Below are 22916 nucleotides of genomic sequence, written 5' to 3'. Positions count from 1 at the left end.
GGTTTAATGAAGGGAAATAATTGGCTCAAATACACTTGGTTAGTAAAAGATAGAGCAGAGCTGCAAACCATGCCTGCCTTATCTCAGGTTATGCTTTCACCAGTGCACCGTGCTACAGTATAACCAAACGTTTACATTATAACTCTGATTAGAAATTTGTAGTTACAAATTAGGTGGGCTTCAGGTAAGAATCAATTCTTTCATTCTCAGAAAAATTGAAACCATATACCAATATCGTTCAGTGCAAAGTATATGGGATGTATGGCTAGTTGGAGCTGGTTCAAACTCTAGCTCCTTCATTTATTTTGAGAACAAAAATGAACTCTGCAAGGTAGTAGGATTTCTTTTGCAGGTTAAAGGCATTGGCAGTGCCGGTCTCCCAAGGGAGAAGTCGATACTCAAACAAAAGCCAACTCTGAGAAAGATAGTCCTATGTACAGTGAGGAAGGGGACGTCAGTCTCCCACTATGTCTGAACATTAAGACATAGACATTATGCACATGAGACTTTAAATACTGAGGGTGGAAGGTGGCTTCTTCCACAGGAGATGGAATGAGACTAACCCCTGGGGGACACATACTGAAGATGAGTAACATGTAAGACACATTCTCCACAAAAGTATTTGTGTGTGTGTATACATATATATGTACATTTTTTTCTTATGTATTAATATATATGATACAGACAAAAAAGAATCTTAAGTATCACTGAATTTTTCCATATGATAGATCTATATACATACAATGCAGGTACTCTCTAGCCTTCAGGACAACCATTTTGGAAGTCTCATTTGAAAGTCAATGGCCTAGGGACTTTCCTGGTGGTCCAGTGGATAAGACTCCACACTCTCAATACAGGGGACCCAGGTTCAATCCCTGGTCGGGGAACTAGATTCTGCATGCATGCTGCAACAAAGAGTCCACATGCTGCAACTAAAAAAAAAAAAAAAGATCCAGCATGCCGCAACAAAGATCCTTCATGCCGCAAACTAAGACCTGGCACAGCCAAAAATGAAAAAATAAATATTAAAAAAGTAAATGAAATATAAAAAAAAATATTTGAAAGTCAATGGCCTGGCCTTTATGCAGCCCTTTTTCCAGGGACAGCCTGTGAGGCCTGCATGCTGGGCAGTGTTGTTGGCCTCAGGTAGAAGACCTAAGGGCAAGAGGAGAAGGAATCTCCAGTGAAGAGTCTGGGTTACATGGTCCAATAACTTCTCTGTACTCAGAGAATCTCCTTCCAGTTTCAATTTTGAATGTTCTAAGGTTAACTTTTAGAAGAATAGCATTCTCTTTTAGCAAGAAGACTCTTCTACTCAGCGTGTTTTTCATTCTCCTATGAGTTTCAGCAAACGTAAAGCAATAACCAAGGAAAGACATGAGACAAAAGTAATTATCTTGGTTCCTTAGGGTATAAAATAAAACTCCTTTCTTTCATTCTGTAATTTATTGTCTATCACTCTATTCATTTATAAAATCTAAAAATATGTATAGGCAACGATTTTTGGCTATATTACTGTTTGAAATTCAAAAACAGTCCTTCCAGTTCAGCATGCATTAAAATTGCATTAAATTGCATTAAATTAATTTTAATTGCATTAAAATTAAAATTCAGCATGCTGGATTTTTTTTAAAAAAGCACAATTTTGGTGCCTGACTTAGCTGTCAGGAAAGTAAAGAAGTTCCTGGGAGGGCAGAAAAGATAAGAAGATAGGAATAAAATGAAGTAGGTGAGCTTGCTCTTATCCTGGGGAAACTGGCCTTCCCTACAGAAGGGGAGAAGCACATCATATGCTCAGCTTGGTCTCCCAGTCTTAGCAGTTAGGAGCATTCCTCCCCCTTGAGGAAGAATGAGGAAGGAAATTCCTCCCACTCTTTGTCCTCCTGGGGCATGGAAAAATAGGTGCCCAATTAGACCAAAGAAGATCTGCCCAGTCACAGGAATTATTTGCACAAAGCCATATTTCCTTTCACGGATAAGCATATAAATACATGTACCACATACGCGCATAATGACATGCTAAATACTTGCTTCCAAAGTTCCATAAATATAAATCAAATATCTTTAATACGAAACACTTTTAAAGTCAAAGAAGTATCTAAAAAAAAGTTAAAAACACAAATTCTCATGCATTATTTCCCCCTTGTATTTTCTGTTTTCCTGTATTAATTAATACTGTGCTATGATCTGGGAGCCCAGGATATTCAGGTACAGTTTTTTGATAAAGGAATAAAATATTTCTGAACAATTATCATAACTGTGCAAGAGCAATTCAGAGAGACATTAGCTCTATTTGGGGGCTGTTATTTAAGGAACCTGCTCTCCCACAGCATAAATAGCTTCAATAAGAGAAAGGGTAGACCCTGCTCTGAAGATATTCACCAGCATTTCCTACTTAGGACGACATTCCTGAATTCAGAGCGTGCACAAGGCCCTCTGCCATTCTTTGTGTGGGCAGGTAGGGGAAAGAGATAGGTAACTGCCGATTGTATCTCTGTTTCACCTTGTGCCTCTATCCTACAGCCTGGTGAAGTAGGTAAGTATACCAGCGCTGGCCAGGTGAGGGCTTAGAAAACCTCTGATCATCTGGTTCGCCAACTAGGTGCTTAAGGCCCATAAACCAGAGCAAAGCCATATAGTTTACAAGAGTGTAGGTAGGAGGTAGGAAAACCACAGGGATAATGCAGGAGCTGGTACCACCTGTAGGCCTGAAGTGGCAAGGAGAGCAAGCTGTGTGGGGAGGGCAACTCTACCTGAGTGTGACTCTTGGTGGATGGATGCAGCCCACAGCACTCGCACAGGGGAAGGCCGGAGGAATAAATACGCTGTCCTCACTCTCCCTTTCCCCGCATTGCTTGCTGCAGAGGATAAAAGAGTCTGCTAATGCAGTCCATATCAGTCAGACTCCCAGAGGACAGAGCAGGATGGACAAGTGTAAAGAACGGATTTGGATGGAGCCAAAGGAGGATAATCAGCATAGTCATAAACACAGCCCTAAAAATGAGACCCAAATGGATAGAAAGAATAAAATGATAAAATGTAGGCTACCCAAATATCTTGGGCGTATCAAACAGGAGGCTGGGAGCGGCAAGAAGACATCCACGTTCTCCAGGGGAGTGAGGTGTGTTGAAAACTGCCAGGTTTTGTCAGAATTGGAATACGGCCAGCATAAGTGAGAAGGAATCAGTGGTTCCAGATCTAAATGCCTTGGGAAAAGCAAAGTTAGCAGAAACCAAGATACTTACCACTAACAGCAAAACAGTCCTGTTGCGTTCCATTACAAAAGGGAGCAGTTGATTCCACAGCCAAAACCTCACCCAACATAAGAACCTTAGAACATAGAGAAGTACATCAGAAAGAGGAAAAGCTCAAGAGACAAATGGACAATTCAGTTGTGATGTGTTTTTAGTTTTCTTTTTCCCACTAATATGACAGCAGTAACATAAAGACATGTCTGTCTGTTGGGGAGTATACTACATACTGTCAGTGCTTCACCCATATCCCTCAGATCCCTTTATCAAATTTTTATGCATGCCAGCTTCAAACAAGCTTTCACAAAATCCCAACACCTGTCCCTGCTTCTCTTTGCCAGAAAGCTTGGCTCGGGATGCTGGAGACTGGTTTGCCTACTCAGGAGAGACAGAAGTTCCTGAGAATGTGCGTTCCTTTGAAGGCAACCCAGAATGAATGATTGATTAGTGTGAAAGCATAAATACTCCAGCTCCCTAAGTGTTAATGAAGACAGCTCCAAGATGTAAGGTAAACTGAAAGATCATAGCAGTGAGCGCTGACAAAAACATTTAAGTAGAATCTGTGCTTCTTACAAAACACCGCCCTAAATGAGGCTAAATTTCTGACAGTGTGCATTGCATATCATACTTAGACCTGAGTCACTTGATCTAGGAAAAGACCCTTCTCATCCAGTGTTAGAAGAGGCTGAGGGACAGCCTGTACCCAGACAAACCAGCAAGAACAGAGAGCAATTGCTGTGGGAAAAGTGCACCATTCACCTCTGTTTCAAAATGCTATCTGTTCTTTTCAAGTGTGTATAAAATCATAGGTCTGGAAATCAGACATGGCCTTTTAAAAAATAATCTTCTCAATCTCTTGGAGTCTTCTTTTTTTTGCCTCCACTAAATAGTTATTAAGCATCTATTGTATGCCAGTTTCTCTCCTCAGCAACGTTGAGATAACCAGACAGACACCACAGACACTGCCCTCACTGAATTTATATTTTGTGTGAGGATCAGCCATGCATAAATAGGCAACTGCTTTATGTGCAGTAAATGTTCTAACAGGTTAAGTGAAGGGTGCTGTGGGAGCACATATAGAGGCACTTAGTCTTAATGGGAAAAGGAAGAAATGGGTATTTATGTTACAAATCTCTAAAAAATTTATTATAACTGACAAAGTGTCTTATGTGCTTCACAAAGCCCTATATTCCTGTCCTCCAATTTGGAGGATGCCAAAACTGTGGTAAAATTAATGAGATGAAGTCTTAGTGGATAAGGTTTTATGTAACCAGAGAGAAAAACAAGAAGAAAAGGTAGATGTACAATGCCCTTTCACTGTCATCCTACTAAGAGAGGCAAGTAAAGAGAAGAAAATAATGTAAACTATGTTTAAATAATCAGGGTGATTACTTTTTATGAGCTACATATAGCCTTACTAGTACAGTGTGTCTGGCAAAGAGTAGACATTTCATAAAGGTATTAATCTATTTTTGGGAGTTTAAATTGGAATGAATTCACTGGGAAAGAAATATCAAATTCAAAACATCATGCCGTTTGATGCTACAGTTTCCTGTGGAGAATCTATCCTGAGGAAATTGCCATAAATCTAGCCAGAGATTTTTTACACAAAGGTGATAGTCACAGTATTAGTTATACTAATAAAACATTGGAGGATTTGAAACAGGACAAAAATGTTATAAAGTATGATGCAGTCATATGATGAAATCATATGTAGCAAAACTATAAAGAATAATTAATAACGAAAAACTCATGACAATAACACGTGGAAACATTTTGTAACATAAAATATAAAGTATAATCCTACTGAAAGAAAATGCTTCAAAATGAGAACCTTTCCTGATCTTTGCTTAGTAGTCGTAAGGGTAAATTTCTTTCTTAACACTTTTCTTACTTTCCAAATTCCTAAAAAAGTTTGTACTACTTCAAGACTCAGAAAAGAAAACGATCATAACTGTTATTCTTTTCATTAATAGACTTTTTTTTTAAAACAGTTTTAGGCTTACAGAAAATTGAACAGATAGTTCAGAGAGATTCCATATTCCCCTTCTTCCTCATTCACTGTTTTCTCTATTAATACCTTGCCATTAGTGAGGTGTACACTTATTACAGTGTATGAGCCAACATTAATACACTATTATTAAGTAAAGTCCATAGTTTACATTAGGTTTCATTCTTTCTGTTGTACGGTTCTCTGGGCTTTGGTAAATGCGTAATGTCATGTATCTACCATTACAGTAGCATCAGAGTAGTTTCACTGCCCTGAGATTACTCTGTGCTCCACCTAGTTATCCCTCTCGCCTTCCCCCATGGCAACCACTGATCTTTTTGCTGTTTCTATAGTTTTTGCTTTTCCAGAATGATTTCCCATTGGAGTCATTCAATATGTAGCCTGTTCACATTGGCTTCTTTCACCAAGCAATATGCATTAAAGGTCCCGCAATGTCTTTTCATGACTTGATAGCTCATTTCTTTTTATAACCACATAATATCCATTGTATGGATGTACCATTGTTTGTTTATGCATTTGTCTTTTGAAGGACATCTTGGTTGATTCCTTCAACCCAAGGGTTTTTTTTGCAATTATGAATATAGCTGCTCTAAACATTCTTATGCAGGATTTTATGTAGACATAAATTTCCAACTCATTTGGGTAAATACCTAAAGTGTGATTACTGAATCAAATGGAAAGATTGCCAAAGTAGCTGTACCATTTTGCACTCCCACTAGCAATGAATGAAAATTCTTCTAGGTCCCCATCCTCACTAGCATATGGTATTGTCAGGTTCTTTTGGATTGTAGCCATTCTAATAGGTGTGTAGTAGTATCTCGGTGTCATTTTAATTTGCTATTCCTTAATGATGTATAATGTTGAACAACTTTTCAAACAGTTGTTTTCCGTGTGTATATCTTCTTGGGTGAGGTGTCTGTTCAGAATTTTGCCCATTTTTAAAAATCGGGTTGTTTGTTTTCTTATTGTTGACTTTTAAGATTTCTTTATATTTATATATATATTTTATATATTATATATTCTTTATATTTTGTGTATAAGTAGTTTATTAGATGTGTGGTTTGCAAATATTTTTTCTTAGTCTGTGACTTGTCTGGTTTTTTTTTTAAGTATCTTTTGAAAAGCAGTTTTTAATTTTAATGAAATCCAGTGTATCAATTTTTTCTATCATAGATTGTGCTTTTGGTGTTTTATCTAAAAACTCTTTGACTAAACCTAAGGCCACTTAGAATTTCTCTGTATTATCTTCTATAATAAGATGTACAGTTTTGCATTTCACATTTAGGTCTATGATCCATTTTGAGTTAATTTTTGTGAGAGGTGTAAGGTCAGTGTCTAGATTCAATTTTTTTCATGTGGATGTGAATACCATTTGTTGAAAAGAATGCTTTCACCATTGAATTGCCTTTTGTCAAAAGAGCCATTGACTATATTTGTGTAGATCTATTTCTGGGCTCTCTAGTGTGTTCCATTGATCTATTTGTCTATACTTTCATCAGTAGCATTCTGTCTTAAGTATTATAGCTTTATAGTAAGTCCTGAAGTTGGGTAGGGTCAGTCTTCTGACTTCCCTCTTCTTCTTCAGTATTGTGTTCGCTATTCTGAGTCTTTTCCCTTTCCATACAAACTTTAGAATCAGCTTGTTGATATCCACAAAATAAGTTGCTGGGATTTGGGTTGTGATTGTATTGAATCTATAGATCAACTTGGGAAGAGTTGACATCTTAATGATGTTTAGTCTTCCTATACATGAAGATAGTATATCTCCATTTATTTACATCTTCTTTCTGATTTCAAAATCAGAGTTTTGTATTTTTCCTTATGGAGATCTTATACATATTTTATTAGATTTATTCCTAGGCACTTTTTTGCTTTGATGCTAATGTAAATGATATTGTGTTTTTAATTTTAAATCACAATGGTTCATTACTGGTATATATGAAATCAATTTACTTTTGTATCTTAACCTTGTATCCTGCAACCTTGTTATAATTGCTATATAGTTCCAGGAGTTTTTAATGTCAGTACACTGGGATTTTCTACATGGACAATCATGTCAGCCACAAACAAAGAGTTCGTTTCTTCCTTACCAATCTGTATACCTTTTTTTTTTTTTCTTGTCTTGTTGCACTAGCTAGGACTTCCAGCATGCTGTTGAATAGAATTGGTGAGAAGAGACATCTTTGCTTTGTTCCAATCTTAGGGGGAAAGCATTTAGTTTCTCACCATTAAATATTATGTTAGCTGCAGGTTTTTTGTAGACGTTCTTCATCAAGTTGAGGAAGTTTTCCTTTATCCCTAGTTTGCTGGGCATTTTTATCATGAATTGGTGTAGGATTTTGTCAAATGCTTTTTGTGCATCTATGGATGAGATCATATGATTTTTCTTCTTTATCCTGTTGATGTGATGGATTATATCATTTGATTTTTGAATGTTGATCATTCTTGTATATCTTAAATAAATACAACTTGGTCATTGTAATTATTTTTATACATTGTTGCATTCAAGTTACTAACATTTTGTTGAGGAGTTTTGCATTTATAATAAAGAGAGATTGATCTGTAGGTTCCCTTTCTCATAATGTCTTTGTCTGGTTTTTGTGTTAGGGAAATGCTGGCATCATAGAAAGAGTTGCAAAGTGTTTTCTCTTCATCTATTTTCTGGGAGATAGAATTCACCAGTGAAACCATTTGGGCCTGATAATTTCTGTTTTTGAAGGTTATTAATTGTTGATTCAATTTCCTTAATAGATAAAGGCCTATTCAGGTTATCTGTTTCTCTGTGTGTGAAGTTTGATAGATTGTGTCTTTTAAGGAATTGGTCTATTTCATCCAAGTTATAAAATTTGCAGGCACAGAGTTCATGGGATTAATAGTTGGCCCCTCTTTTATTTCTGTTATTAGTGATTCTTGTCTTCTCTGTTTTCTTCTTGGTGAACCTGGCTAAAGGCTTATTAATTTTATTGATCTTTTCAAAGAACCAACTTTTAGTTTTGTTGATTTTCTCTAATATTCCTCTGTTTTCAATTTCACTGACTTCTCTAATTTCTTTTCTTTCTTTTCTTTTTTTTTTTTTTTGAGCCACACTGCGTGGCTTGTGGGATGTTAGTTCCCTGACTAGGGATTGAACCCAGGCCCTCGGCAGTGACAGCTCAGAGTCCTAACCACTGGACCACCAGGGAATTCCCTGACTTCTCTAATTTTTATTATTTCCTTTCTTCTGTTTGCTGTAAGTTTGTATTGCTTTTCTTTTTCCTAGTTTCCTAAGGTGGAAGCTTGGATTATTGGTTTTGGATCTTTCTTCTTTTATGATATATGCATTCACTACTATAAATTTCCTTCTTTGCACTGCTTTTACTGCATCCCACAAATTTTAATAAGTTATATTATCATTTTTATTTAATTAAAAATATTTTTTAATTTTTCTTGAGACTTCTTTGACTCATGTGCTGTTTAGAAGTGTGTTGTTTAATCTCAAAATATTTCTGAATGTTTCTCCTATTTTTGTATTGTTGATTTCTGTTGAATTCCATTGTGGTCTGAGAGCATATTTTGTGTGATTTCTATTTTTTTTAATTTGCTCAGGTGTGTTTCATGGTCCAGAATGTGGTCTGTCTTGGTGAATGTTGCATATGAGCTTGAGAAGAATGTGTATTCTGCTGTTGTTGGATGAAGTATTCTAGAAATGTCAGTTAGATCAAGTTGATTGATAGTGTTGTTCAGTAGGACTACATTTTACTGATTTTCTGGCTTCTGCATCTGTCAATTACTGATAGAGGGGTGTTGAAGTCTCTGGCTATAATAGTGGATTCATCTATTTCTCCTACCAGTTACATCAGTTTTTGCTTCACATTTTTTGATGCTTTGTTTTCTGGTATGTACACTTAAGAATTCTTATGTCTTCTTGGAGAATTGACCCCTTTATTATTATGTAATGCCTTCTTTATCCTTGATAATTTTCCTTGTTCAGAAACCTGATGTGTCTTAAATTAATATAGATAAGCTGGCTTTCTTTTGATTAGTGTTAGCATGGTATATCTTTCCCCATCCCTTTACTTTTAATCTGTGTCTTTATATTTAAAGTGGGTTGTTTATAGACTGCATATCACTGGGTCTTACTATTTTATCTATTCTGTCAGTCTCTTTCTTTTAATTGGTGCATTTAGACTATTCATATTTAAAGTAATTATTGATATAGTTGAATTCATGTCTGCAATATTTGAATGTTTTCTATTTGCTGCACTTGTTCTTTCTTTTTTACTTTCCATTATCATTCTACCTTCTCTAGTTTTAATTGAACTTTATATTATTCCATTTTCTCCTCTCTTAGCATATCAATTATACTTCTTTTTCTATTTTTGGTGATTGCCCCAGAATTTGAATTGTACCTTTATAACTAATCTAAGTTTACTTTCAAATAACACTATATCACTTCATGGGTATAGAAGGTACCTTATAACAGAGTATTCCCAATTCCTCCTTCTCATCCCTTATGACAGTGCTGTCATTCATTTCACCTGTCCATAACCATGGTTACCTCATTACCCATTACATTGGTGCTATTATCATTTGAACAAATATTTATCTATTAGATCAGCTAAGAATTTAAAATTAAAAGTTTTATTTTACCTATATTTATTCCTCCTCTAAAGCTCATCCTTTTTTATGTAGATCTCAGTTTCTGACATATTTTCTTCTCTAAAGAACTCCTTTAACATTCTTGCAAGGCAGGTCTACTGGCAACAAATTCAGTTTTTGTTTTTCCGAGAAGGATAATTTTACTGAATACAAAATCTAGATTGGTGGGATTTTTTTCTTTCAATACTTTAAATACATCTCTCCACTCTCCTCTTGCATGGTTTCTAAAGAGAAGTATTTTGTACTTCTTATCCATGTATCTATACAGGTAAGGTAGGTATTTTTCCTCTGGCTTCTTTCAAGGTTTTCTCTTCGTCTAGTTTTCTGCCATTTGAATGTAATATGGCTAAGTGTAGGTTTTTTGGTATTTATCATACTTAGTTTCACTGAGTTCCTACATCTGTAGTTTCATGTCTGTCATTAATTTTAGAAAATTCTCAGCTGTTATTTCAATTTTTTCTTCGGTTCCTTTCTTTTTTCTTTTCTGGTATTCTCATTATGTGTATGTTATACCTTTTATAATTGTCCCATGGTTCGTGGATATTCTGCTCCATATTTTTCATTCTTTTTTTCTCTTTACATTTCAGTTTGGGAAATTTCTATTGACATATCTTCAAGATCACTGATTCTTTCCTCTACCATGCCCGGTCTGTTAGTGAGTCCATCAGAGACATTTTTCATTTTTGTCACAGTGTTTTGATTTCTAACATTTCCCTTTGATTCTTTCTTAGAGTTTCCATCTCTCTGCTTACATTACCCACTGTTCTTGCTTATTTTTAGAGTCTTTTTAGCACATTAAACATAATTGTTTTAAATTCCTTTTCTGAGAATTCTGACATCTCTGCTATACCTGAGTCTGGTACTTTTGGTTGCTTTATCTCTTCAGACTTTGTTTTATATTGCCCTTCAGTGTACCTTGCTATTTTTTTGTCAAAAGACAGGCATGATGTTTTGGGTAATAGGAACTGAGGTAAATAGGATTTTAGTGTGAGGTTTTATGTTTATCTGGCTAGGATTTATGCTGTGCTTACTGTTTGCTATAGCTGTAGGTATCTGAGGCTTCAGTTTTCTCTAGTGTCATTTTTTTCTCCCCTTTTGTCTTTTGATTTCCCCAGAAACTCTTTCTCAATTAGAGTCTGAGCCTTACAGCTCTTTCAGCTCTATAGCCTGTTATAAAGAAGACTTGTTGGGACAGGAAGACTAAAGGGAACAGGAGGATCAGGAGTTGGATATTTTCCACCTCCAACATAGTTTAGGTTCTGGTAAAGTAGTTTCCCTTGAGGGCAGGCAGAGAACAGAAAGCCCTGAGTGTGTTTTAAAATGGTTACTCCACCCCCACCCCCACCCAAAGCTGGAGGAGATTTTCCCTGAGAACCTGGTGGTGTTCCTGGAGGTAAAACCCACAAAAGTGTTGGTGCTTCACTAAGACTGAGTCCCCAAGAGCTTTTACATTTCGAGATAGTCCATAATCATCCTCCAGCAATTCATCAGTTACTGTTTAAGTGTTACTACCAATACATGTATACCAGCTCCAGCAGCTTCTGCTCTAAGTAAACTGTGATTCTGTATTCTCAACTCTCTCTCCAGTTTTCTGGGAGTCAGTTTGTCCTGTGACCCCAGTTCTCTGTTGGATCTAAGAAGAGTTGTTAACTTTTCAGTTTGTTCAGATTTTTTCTTATTGTGAGAATGACTATGATAGCTTCCAAGCTCTTTACCTCTTGGAACTGAAACCAACCTTTTTTTTTTTTTTTAAATAGATAAATGAGCGAATATATAAAAGTTTGTTGAATTGAAAGTGCTTGCCATTCTAGCACCTTACGTATTCAATGGCTCTGCCCCCACTACAGCAACAAGCAAACAAAGGTACAGTTAGTCAAACCATGGGGTAGGGACAGAAAATCAAGAGAATTTAAAATGTTATCAGAGCTGAAGCTACCATGAGTTTGCTGTGTTGCCTCTTCTTTTCTCTCTTTCCTACTCACACCCTGTCCCTTGTCTCTTCTGTATTTGATTCCTCTTCTTCTTACCCAGCAATGTCCTCTGCTCACTCCTCTTTAAACCATTTCTTTTTTTTAAATACATTTATTTATTCATTTATTTATTTATTTATTTTTGGCTGTGTTGGGTCTTCATTGCTGCACGCAGGCTTTCTCTAGTTGTGGCGAGTGGGGGCAACTCTTTGTTGCGGTGCGCGGGCTTCTCATTGCGGTGGCTTCTCTTGTTGCGGAGCATGGGCTCTAGGCACGTGGGCTTCAGTAGTTGTGGCACGTGGGCTCTAGAGCACAGGCTCAGTAGTTGTGGCGCATGGGCTTAGTTGCTCTGCGGCATGTGGGATCTTCCCAGACCAGGGCTGGAACCCGTGTCCCCTGCGTTGGCAAGCAGATTCTTAACCACTGCACCACCAGGGAAGTCCCTAAACCATTTCTATTGGAAGATACACCTTTGAATGCCCTTTTATAGAATTTTAAAACAAAAAAGGGGTCTCTAAGTATGTATAGATAAATATGTAAATAAATATAAATAGATATAGAGATATGCTTGTATATGCCTATACCATTTCTAGGATTAGTTACATCTAAGGGAAGAACAGAGACGTGGAAGAACTAAAGGGAAAGAAAAGCTTATTTTTACTATGTTCTTTTTTATACTGTTTAATTTTTTACTATGTATATGTATGCTCTTGAAAAAAATATTACATTTAAATGGAAGTTAATCACCCACTCTTAATCATTGCTATCTAAAAACAAACAAACAAGCTACAGCAAACATCATATTCAGGAGCAAAGACCTGAATGCTTTTACCCTAAGGTCATAAACAAGACAGGGATATCCATTATTTTTACCTCTACTCATCATTGTATTGGATGTCTTAGTGCAATGAGGAAAATAAAAGATCATTAAGAAAGAATTAATCCTGCCTTTATTTGCAGATGGCATGATTGTGTATGTAGAAATACAAAAAAAAAAATTGAAAATTAAATTTTAATAATCCATTTAAAATAGCAAAAGATATCAAATTCCTAGGGATAAATATAATGTCAGCTTCAAAACAAGACAAGAATGTCTTTTCTTAACACTTCCAGGGAACATTGTACTGGTAGTACATACCACCTTGGCTCCAACCCAAATTCTCTCCATCTAGTCCCATAAAAACATTGTCACATGATCATCAAATAGATCCATATAAAACCAATACAATTTAAAGAGGAGAGATGGCCTTCTCCATAAATGATCCTAAAGCAATTTAATATCTTGAAAAAATACATGTATTCATGATGTATAATATCATGAAAAAATAAACTTATTCCCTCATACCATTCATGATAACTAATTTAAAATTGATAAAATATATAAATATTAAAGGACAAACAATAAAGCTTTCAAAAGAAAACAGGAATATATTTGTAATTTTGTAATAAACAAAGATTAAACAGGACACAGCATTAACAGTATAATAAATTGAACTTCATTAAAATTAAAAGATCTATTACTATAAAACATTGCTAAGAATAGCCATGTGAATGGCCAAGCCACAGGCTGAGCAAATGTATATGTCTGAAAAACAACTCATATGCAGAATATGCTTTCTTGAAGCTCAAATTAATAATAATTTAAAAAGACTAACACTATTTTTAAGTGGACAAAAGACTTGAACAGGCACTTCACAAAGGTGATGTCTAAATTCTAAAGAATATAGTAAGAAGTGCTCAAAATCATTATTTATTAGGGAAATGTAAAAAAAGACTAAAGTGATAGTGCACTACACACCCAAAAGAGTAGGTAAGATGAAAAGGACTGAAAATAACAAATGTTCAGAAGAAAGAGGAGCATCCTTACCTGGAAACTACTGGGAGTGCAAATCAATTTAAATATTTTGGAAGACAGTTTATTAGTATTTAAGAAGCCTAGAAGTATGCCTATCCTGTGACCCAGTAATCCACATCTAGCTATAGAACCAAGATAAATAAGTGTAAATTCAAAAAAAAAAAAAACAAGCTACATGCTCAATAATGTTCATAGCAGTTTTATTAATAATATGCAGAAACTGAAAGCATGCTAAATGTTTATTAAGAGGATAATTGAAAAATAAATTGCTCTATATTCATACAATGGAATACTAAACAGCAATAACCAAGAGCAAAATACCTACACATACAACGTTACAGATGAATTTCACACTATACTTTGTATTGAGAGAAAGAAGCCAGAAATTTTTTTAAAAAGTAAATGTAATATTTAACATTTACATGAAGCTCAAGACCGAGCAAAGTGAATCTGTAATGATAAAAGTAAGAATAGTAGGTATTTCCAGAAAGAGAGTGGGTAGTAATATTTACTGGGAAGGGGCAGGCAAGAATATTCTGAAATGATAAAAAATCCTCTATATCTTGGTATAGGTGGTGGTTACATAGCCTTATGTATGTGAAAAAATTAATTGAGCACTTAAAATTTGTGCACTTTGCTATATATAGCTTACACTTCAGTTTAAATGGAGGTGGGGTTGTTTTTTTACTTACCAATATTGTACTAATTCTCCATCACCCCCACTGTACCCTCAATCCATAAATATCCTGAATTCAGCTAATTTTCCCTCTGCCGTACAGTCTAAAAGCACAGTCCTCCATTGCACTTTCATTCTTTTTATTACATCCTCATTGAACAGAACCATGTCAAATGACAAAACTAAACGTGTATCCAAAATTTCCCTTTTTTCTAATGGAACAGAACTTTTCTAAGAAAAGTTCAAAAATCAAAGTATGTTGCAAACAGGTCACATAGTGTTGCTTCTCATAATGTGTTCAGACTAAAAAAAAAAAAAATGTTCTTCTGAGTCTTTATATAAAGCTGTACCTCCATTTGCCCAATGCTGTGAATATATGACCTGTCTTGAGACCACCATCTGTTTTCCTTATGCCCTACTATTAAAAGATCATAGCTATATGCAATGCCTTAAAATACAACGGCATCTGCCTTCCTAATAGCTGGTTGGTTGGTTGGTTGTTACTGCTCTAATGGCTCCCTTCCACGCAAAGCTATCTATTACTCAGTTACATCATTCAGACCCTTGAAGTGAGGCTCCAAGTTCTATCATATTAGTGTGGAAATAATGAATGAAGTTCATATCCAACATCTTTAACTCCCTTAAATCTGTATATCTCTCCATTAGAAGGTCTAATAAGTTAGCCTGTGTCCTTAGAGCTCTGTACACCACCTCAGTGGGCACTATGCTTGATTCTGTATGGAACTTTATTTCATACCCAAAAATATTGAAACATTTTTTATAATTTTGCCAAGACAAAATCACCAAATTTTTCACCTCCAACATTCTTACAAAAATATTCCAAAAATTAACCATTGAAAAGTTGCATGACATCACTGTAAATAGAATTAGGTTTCTTTAAATGCAAAAATAAAAACCTCTGAAATGAGGGACTTCCCTGGCAGTCCAATGGCTAAGACTCTGTGCTCCCACTGCAGGGGGCACGAGTTCAATCCCTGGTCAGGGAACTAAGATCACACATGCTGTGTGGTATGGCCAAAAAGAAAAAAGAAAAAAAAATCACACACACACACACACACACACACACACAAACCTTTGAAATGAAATCTTCCAAGGAAAAGGTGGATCAAGAAAGCATGGCTAAAGGAAAGCAGAGCAAAGTAGATTCAAATTGAAGGGCCTAGATTCCGATCCCAGCTCTGGCACCAAGTACATGTGTGTCCATGGGCCACCTCAAAATATTTATGAGTCACCAGTGTGTAATGTGTCATATGAGGGGCTGGATTAAATCATTTCTAAGACCTATTTAAGAGTAACCCTCTATGACTGTGAAAACTGTTTTCATAAAACAAAGAATGATTGGGTTAGGCTGGAGTAAGGAGTAGAGAAATATAACGCTTAAGAGCAAGTTAAAAATTTCCTTTAACTATAGGAGAACAAGCACTGGCTGGCATTTGTTTCCTTCACTGAAAAAATATTTTAAAATTGATAAAGCTTTGGAGCTCCTTTCTCAGTCATTTTCAAGAGAAGATTTTTCTGCTCAAGGTTTTCTTCAGGGCAACTTTGACATCCTTATCCCTCAGGCTATAGATTAATGGGTTGAACAGGGGCACAACAGCAGTAAAGAATACGGAGGACACTTTCCCATGGCCAAGGGGTAAAATAGAAGGTGGTTTGAGGTACATAAAAGCTCCTAACCCAAAGAAAAGAGAAACCACAATTATATGGGAACTGCAGGTACTAAAGGCTTTGGATCGACCCTCCGTAGAGTTAATATGGAGAATCCTAGAAAGAATAAAACCGTAAGAGATAAAAATGGCAACAATGGGCACCCCAATGCCAATGGTCACAACAATAAAGACCACCAGTAAATTTATGTAAGAGCTGTTGCAGGAGAGCTCAAGGAGGGGAATGATGTCACACATAAAGTGATTGACAAGGTTGTCAGCACAGAAGGTCATAAACATTATGTTTCCTATATGGGCCACAGCCCCAAACACTCCCATCCCACAGACCTCCCCCCCCCCACAAAAGAAATAAACCTGAGGAGACATGGTGACCATGTACACCAGTGGTTTACAGAAGGCGACATAGCGGTCATATGCCATCGCTGACAGGATGTAGGATCCAGAAAATACAAAGAAACAGAAGAAAAAAAACTGAGTCATACACCTGCATAGGAGAAGATGTTCTTCTTTGAGACAAAACCCATCAGCATTTTAGGAGTGAGGGTAGTGGAGTAACTAAAATCCATGAAGGACAAATTGAAGAGGGAAAAGTACATGGGAATATGAAGGTGAGAATTCAGTCTAATCAAGGTTATCAACCCCAGGTTCCCCACCACAGTGACCATGTAGAAACTTAGAAACAGGAAGAAGAGGGGGATCTGGAGTTCTGGCTGGTCTGTTAAGCCTGCGAGGATAAACTCTGTCACAGGGGATATGTTATCTGCAGCCATTCTCCTCTAGGAGAACCTGTGAGGGGAAAAGAAAAGAGTCACTGAACAAGATAGAGGCAACATATTATGGAAGTTAATGGAAGTTATGGAGGTGAGATGGAGAAGAAAATAAAAGGAACATTTACTGAGCACTAACTATGGGATAGGCACAGTTCTACATGCTGTGTGGCATTTTGATTACCCCCATATGACAGATGAGGACATTGGACCTAAGTGACTTGCACAAGTCCCAGTGCTTCTGAGTTGCAGCAGAAGGTGAATGAATACAGGTCGTCTGGTTCACAGCGTTTGATCTTGTAACCACGCTGCCACAGGACAGACCAGGTCAGCAGGCACTCACCCTCCTTCTGCTTGGAGTCACAGTGCTGTGCTCTACTGGCTCTCATCCATCTCCTTCATGGAGACTCAAATGCCCTGGTGAAAAGAAGGTGAAAACTCGGAGCTCAGAGGCCTCTGCTTCTGCTTCTCTACTTTAAGGATCAAAACCTCTAGTTTATCTTGATTCTCTTGCTGAGCAGAAGAACAAGATCTCTGATTGTGGCTTTGCCCCAAGCCTCCTGTCCAGCTTCCGGGGATGAAACAGCATCCTTTCCTAATGCACAGGAGACTAAAGAGTTTTATTCTGGATTAGAGATCTCAGTTGACCTAGTTACAAGAGACTCCCTCAGGATCACTGCTTCAGAGACCACCTTCCCTAAGGAAGAAGAAATGTTCATTTACATCTTTGATAATGCTTGACACGGCTTTTAATGACCTATTCTTTTATTCAGGTTATATCTTTTTAAGCACAATTAAGAGCAAAGTAGTGTGAGAAAAATAATTCTTGCTACCATGTATTGAGCACTTACCATGTACCAAACACTGTATCTGACCCAGGACCCTCACATGACACCAAGTATCTAAAGCAATGCACAAATAATTTTATCTTGTGTATTCCTCGCAACAACCTTATATATTAGACCTATTAATCTCTACTTTAAAAGTGAGGAGCATACACTGCTAGAAGTTCCCGAATCTTGAGTCAAAACCTAGCCTGTTCAACTCCAAACTTCTTAGCCTTAATCACTGGGCTACAGTACCTCCCTGTAAGTGACAATGAAATCTCTGAATCAGCATTTTTACTTTCTAGGATCTCATGAGATTCTTTATAGATAAAAACAAGTACTTAAATAATTTTAATGGAATGTAGAAAGTATTAGAGCCAAGAAGGGTAAAATTAGGGGTATTGGACTTCAGAGGAGGATATTCATTATTTCAGTCACCTATAAAATATACCAAGAATTATTTGCACCTTCTCTAAGCTTAAACCTAAAGAAACTTTCTCTGATTTTTCTCCACTACTTGATCATGCAGTTTAATCTTGATTACTAAAAACAAATATTTGTCAGATAACTAATAACAACTTTTTTTCCCCAAATTTTTGATAGCCACTTCAAGTTCCCATCTCATGAGTTGTTTGTTTACACACATTTCTTTCTTTTTTTTTTTTTTTAACGTCTTTGTTGGAGTATAATTGCTTTACATTGTTGTGTTAGTTGCTGCTGTATAACAAAGTGAATCAGCTATATGGATACATATATCCCCATATCCCCTGCCTCTTGTGTCTCCCTATCCCACCCCTCTAGGTGGTCACAAAGCACCGAGCTGATCTCCCTGTGCTATGCAGCTGCTTCCCACTAGCTAGCTATTTTACATCTGGTAGTGTATATATGTCAATGCCACTCTCTCACTTCATCTCAGCTTACCCTTCCCCCTCCCCGTGTCCTCAAGTCCATGTCTGCATCTTTCATCCTGTCCTGCCCCTAAGTTCTTCAGAACCATTTTTTTTAGATTCCATATATATGTGTTAGCATATGGTATTTATTTTTCTCTTTCTGACTTACTTCGCTCTGTATGACAGACTCTAGGTCCATCCACCTCACTACGAATAACTCAAATTCTTTTTTTTTAATTATTATTTTAAATTATTTATTTATTTATTCATTTATTTTTGTCTGTGTTGGGTCTTCGTTTCTGTGCAAGGGCTTTCTCCAGTTGCGGCAAGCGGGGGCCACTCTTCATCGCGGTGCGCGGGCCTCTCACTATCGCGGCCTCTCTTGTTGCGGAGCACAAGCTCCGGACGCGCAGGCTCAGTAGCTGTGGCTCACGGGCCTAGTTGCTCTGCGGCATGTGGGATCTTCCCAGACCAGGGCTCGAACCCATGTCCCCTGCATTGGCAGGCAGATTCTCAACCACTGCACCACCAGGGAAGCCCTCAAATTCGTTTTCTTTTTATGAATGAGTAATATTCCATTGTATATATGTGCCACATCTTTATTCATTCATCTGTCAGTGGACACTTAGGTTGCTTCCATGTCCTGGCTATTGTAAATAGTGCTGCAATGAACATTGTGGTACATGACTCTTTTCGAATTATGGTTTTCTCAGGGTATATGCCCAGTAGTTAGAGGAAAACATAGGCAGAACACTCTATGACATAAATCACAGCAAGATCCTTGTTGACCCACCTCCTAGAGAAATGGAAATAAAAACAAAAATAAACAAATGGGACCTAATGAAACTTAAAAGCTTTTGCACAGCAAAGGAAGCCATAAACAAGACGAAAAGACAACCCTCAGTATGGGAGAAAATGTTTGCAAATGGAGCAGTTGACAAAGGATTAATCTCCAAAATATATAAGCAGCTCATGCAGCTCAATATCAAAAAAAACAAACAACCCACTCCAAAAATGGGCAGAAGAACTAAATAGACATTTCTCCAAAGAAGATATACAGATTGCCAACAGACACATGAAAGGATGCTCAACATCACTAATCATTAGAGAAATGCAAATCAAAACTACAGTGAGGTATCACCTCACACAGGTCAGAATGGCCGTCATCAAAAAATCTACAAAAAATAAATGCTGGAGAAGGTGTGGAGAAAAGGGAACCCACTTGCGCTGTTGGTGAAAATGTAAATTGATACAGCCACTATGGAGAACAGTATGGAGTTTCCTTAAAAAACTACAAATAGAATTACCATATGACCCAGCAATCCCACTACTGGGTTAATAACAACTTTTGTCAAGACCTAAAAGCAGAGAACAAATTCTGCAGCCAACCTGACAGGTAAAGTGGAGTTGATGAAAGATTTTGAACAAAAACGGCATTCCTTCAGCAAGTACCTAATGAATATATACCCTGTCCCTGAAACCCTTCTAAGACCTGGTGATTCTTCAGTGAAAAAGCAAAACAAAAACAAAAAAGGATTCCTGCCCTCATGGAGCTTTCATTCAATTGGGAGAAGACAAAAGATACATGAAAGAAAGAGGTAAAACATGTGACATGAAAAATGTGATGAAGAAAAGGAAAACAAGGGAAAGGGATAGAAAACACAAGCGTTACAGATTTCAACTTGAAGCAGAGTAATCTGACATTTGAGCGATGACTTGAAAGATACCTGAAAAGCTTATCCTGATAAGAACAGTTACTCTAACAAAACATGGCATGTTCATGGCTTAACAGAGCACCTTTCCAAGGCATCACGTCTTTTTCCTGCACTTTAAATGCAATACTGTAACCCAGATTGCTGGCTGTGAGGGAGAAAATTCTGATCATAGTAACAGGATAGAGAAGCAAGAGACCTTGCTGAGGTTTCAGACAGTGACAATCACACAATGTAGGTTATTGACTGAAACTGATATAAAGCCTAATAAAATTCTGTGTAGCAATTTGCATTCTACACTCTTTACCAGGGTCTTTTAAATATTAAGGATAGTAGATTTTCTATCCAAAAAATAAATTTCTATTTGGGGAAGTTAACAGATGAGTTATATATATTTTTGGTATGAGTTAAGGGCTGGAGTCCTCTTGGAGAAGTTGTGAAATCAAAACACAAAAGCAGGGGTCCACCTTTCTCCAAGCAAGTCCAACTAAACCCACTGTATGTTTATGAGTGTGTACACAGACATCAATGAACACTTGCTAAGACTCAGCAATGATGGAGTCTCATCCGTCTCATTTACACTGAGAATTGTCCATGGTCCAGAGTGACTCAAATGAATCCCAATCCCTATTCTCAATACCGCTTCACATATTTAAGAAATAGAGAAAAACAATCCATTATCAAAAAATAATCACCATAAATAAGCTCTTCTTAAGACCCAAGGGCAAAGAAGACCTTAGGGGTTCATTAAATGTTCACTTTCCTCTAGGAATCTTAGAGGGTTCTTGCAGGCATGATGCAACACCAGGGAAAATTCTTCTGAGATTTTTGTCACTTCAGAGACAGTTTCCATGGAAATTGTATTTTAAATGCATCAAGGTTTTATTTCAAGTGAACCAGGACTTCTCTAAAGTCATTTTCAGTGTTCACTTGCTCCAGTACAAGCAGAGAGAAACATAGAAATAAATATTCTTGATTAAGTTACTTTTGTCGCACAACTCTTTCCCAAAACTCGAATCTCTGTATAATGGATTCCTTGTCTACTAACTGCTAACACTAAAATATATGTGAGACATGGTTTATAACATACTCATGTGGAAAATGTCTGTATAATGCAGTGTCTATGTACATATGCCTCACACATATTCACTAACCCTCAAATGTCTGGTAGACCTTCAGTCAGCACCAGAGTGGTGTACCCTTCACTCCACACAAGAGAAATACAAGAATAAGCCATAATTCCAACCAAAAAAAAGTCGAAGAGCCTGTACAGAGAGAAAATATGGCAGCTGAAATGTCTTCATCTGATATGACTTCAGTTAGGGTCTAAGGACAGGCATAACATTAAATCAATCTATCAGAAGTCATATGGTCTGTATTATACTTAATGTTCAGTTGGTTTTTGATATGTTTACTTGGCACATTAAAATGCTAGGTAAAGTGATTGAAAAGAAATGGTTCATGCCCCAAAGGGGTTTACAGTCTTATAGAGGCATCTCATGTTCTGTCTCTTTACCACTTTATTCCCTTCATGTTTCAAAATTTCCGGTGTTTAGTTCTCAACCCTCTGAGCCTCTCCTTCCTTAAATGTTTGGTGAGCTCATTCATGACTTCAACAACATCATCTTTATTCTTAGTTCCTAAGTTTGTATCTCTAGTTCTCATCTTTCTGTTAATTCCCTGTCTTGTGTATACAACCTCTCTATTAAAATGTTCCAGTATGCTGTCCTGTTGTCACCCTGAACTCAACAAGTACAAAAATTAACACATCTTCTTTGTCCCCAAAGCAGACTGCCCAACTTTCCTATGTCTTTATTGGAGAGGAAGTAGAAGATAGTATTAGTGGGGTACTATAAATTCTAGCTCATTTGGGTTGGCCCTAGTTAACATCTCTTGTCCCCAAAAAATTATTATTAGTAGCAGCTTCTCTCACTCTGAAATATATCCCAGTTAAATGAGAAATTGTATGTGGAATCAAACCAACCTTTACAATTCCTGGCTCTGACACTTACTAGCTGTGTGGCCTTGGGAACTTTGAGCTTCAAATTACTCATCTTAAAATGGGGATAGTAATCATAAATGGTGTATCTTCCATTACATAGAACATAGAAGACACAAAAAATATTATATTGTTGGTACTGCTATTATCGTCATTATTATTCAGATCTGTACCTTTGAATGAGAAAAATATTTAAGACTGTAGTGGCACACAGGATTAGTTAAAATAGGGACAGACTGAAAGCAGGAAAATCAGTTAAGGTTTCACAACCAGTGGAAATAGTAAAGTGAAAACAGTATCAAGAGATAAGAACATGGAAATACAGGATTTAGTATCTCTATGGTTTGGAAGAGAAAGAAAGAGAAGAAAGAAGCACAAATTAAATCTGACTAAAATTTTGAACCCAGGGAACCATGAGCAGGATGGCAGAAATGAATAAATAAGGAATGGAAAGGATAAGGAGCTAGATTTTAGACTAGATGATAAAATGCTGGCAAATATCTTCAAAAGGAAAAGTAAAAAATTGTCAGTGGAGGAACAGAGCTTGCGAGAAAGGGGTCAAAATACAAATTAGGATACTCTGATCACAGAAGAATGACGAATTGTTCCAAGTAGAAATATTTAAGGACAGA

At 36.8% G+C, this 22916-nt stretch overlaps 1 protein-coding gene across 1 annotated transcript; it reads right to left on the bottom strand.

Annotated features, from left to right (window-relative positions):
- Positions 1 to 15921: 15921 nt before the first annotated feature.
- Positions 15922 to 16859, bottom strand: LOC133098987 (olfactory receptor 8B12-like). Its single transcript, XM_061202447.1, is given in 2 exon segments — positions 15922 to 16574; positions 16577 to 16859. Coding segments are annotated over 2 exon segments (936 nt in total).
- Positions 16860 to 22916: the final 6057 nt, after the last annotated feature.

This window comes from Eubalaena glacialis, chromosome 10, assembly GCF_028564815.1.
Source record: "Eubalaena glacialis isolate mEubGla1 chromosome 10, mEubGla1.1.hap2.+ XY, whole genome shotgun sequence".
NCBI lineage: Eukaryota > Metazoa > Chordata > Mammalia > Artiodactyla > Balaenidae > Eubalaena > Eubalaena glacialis.
This window is presented reverse-complemented; position numbering and strand designations above follow the sequence as displayed.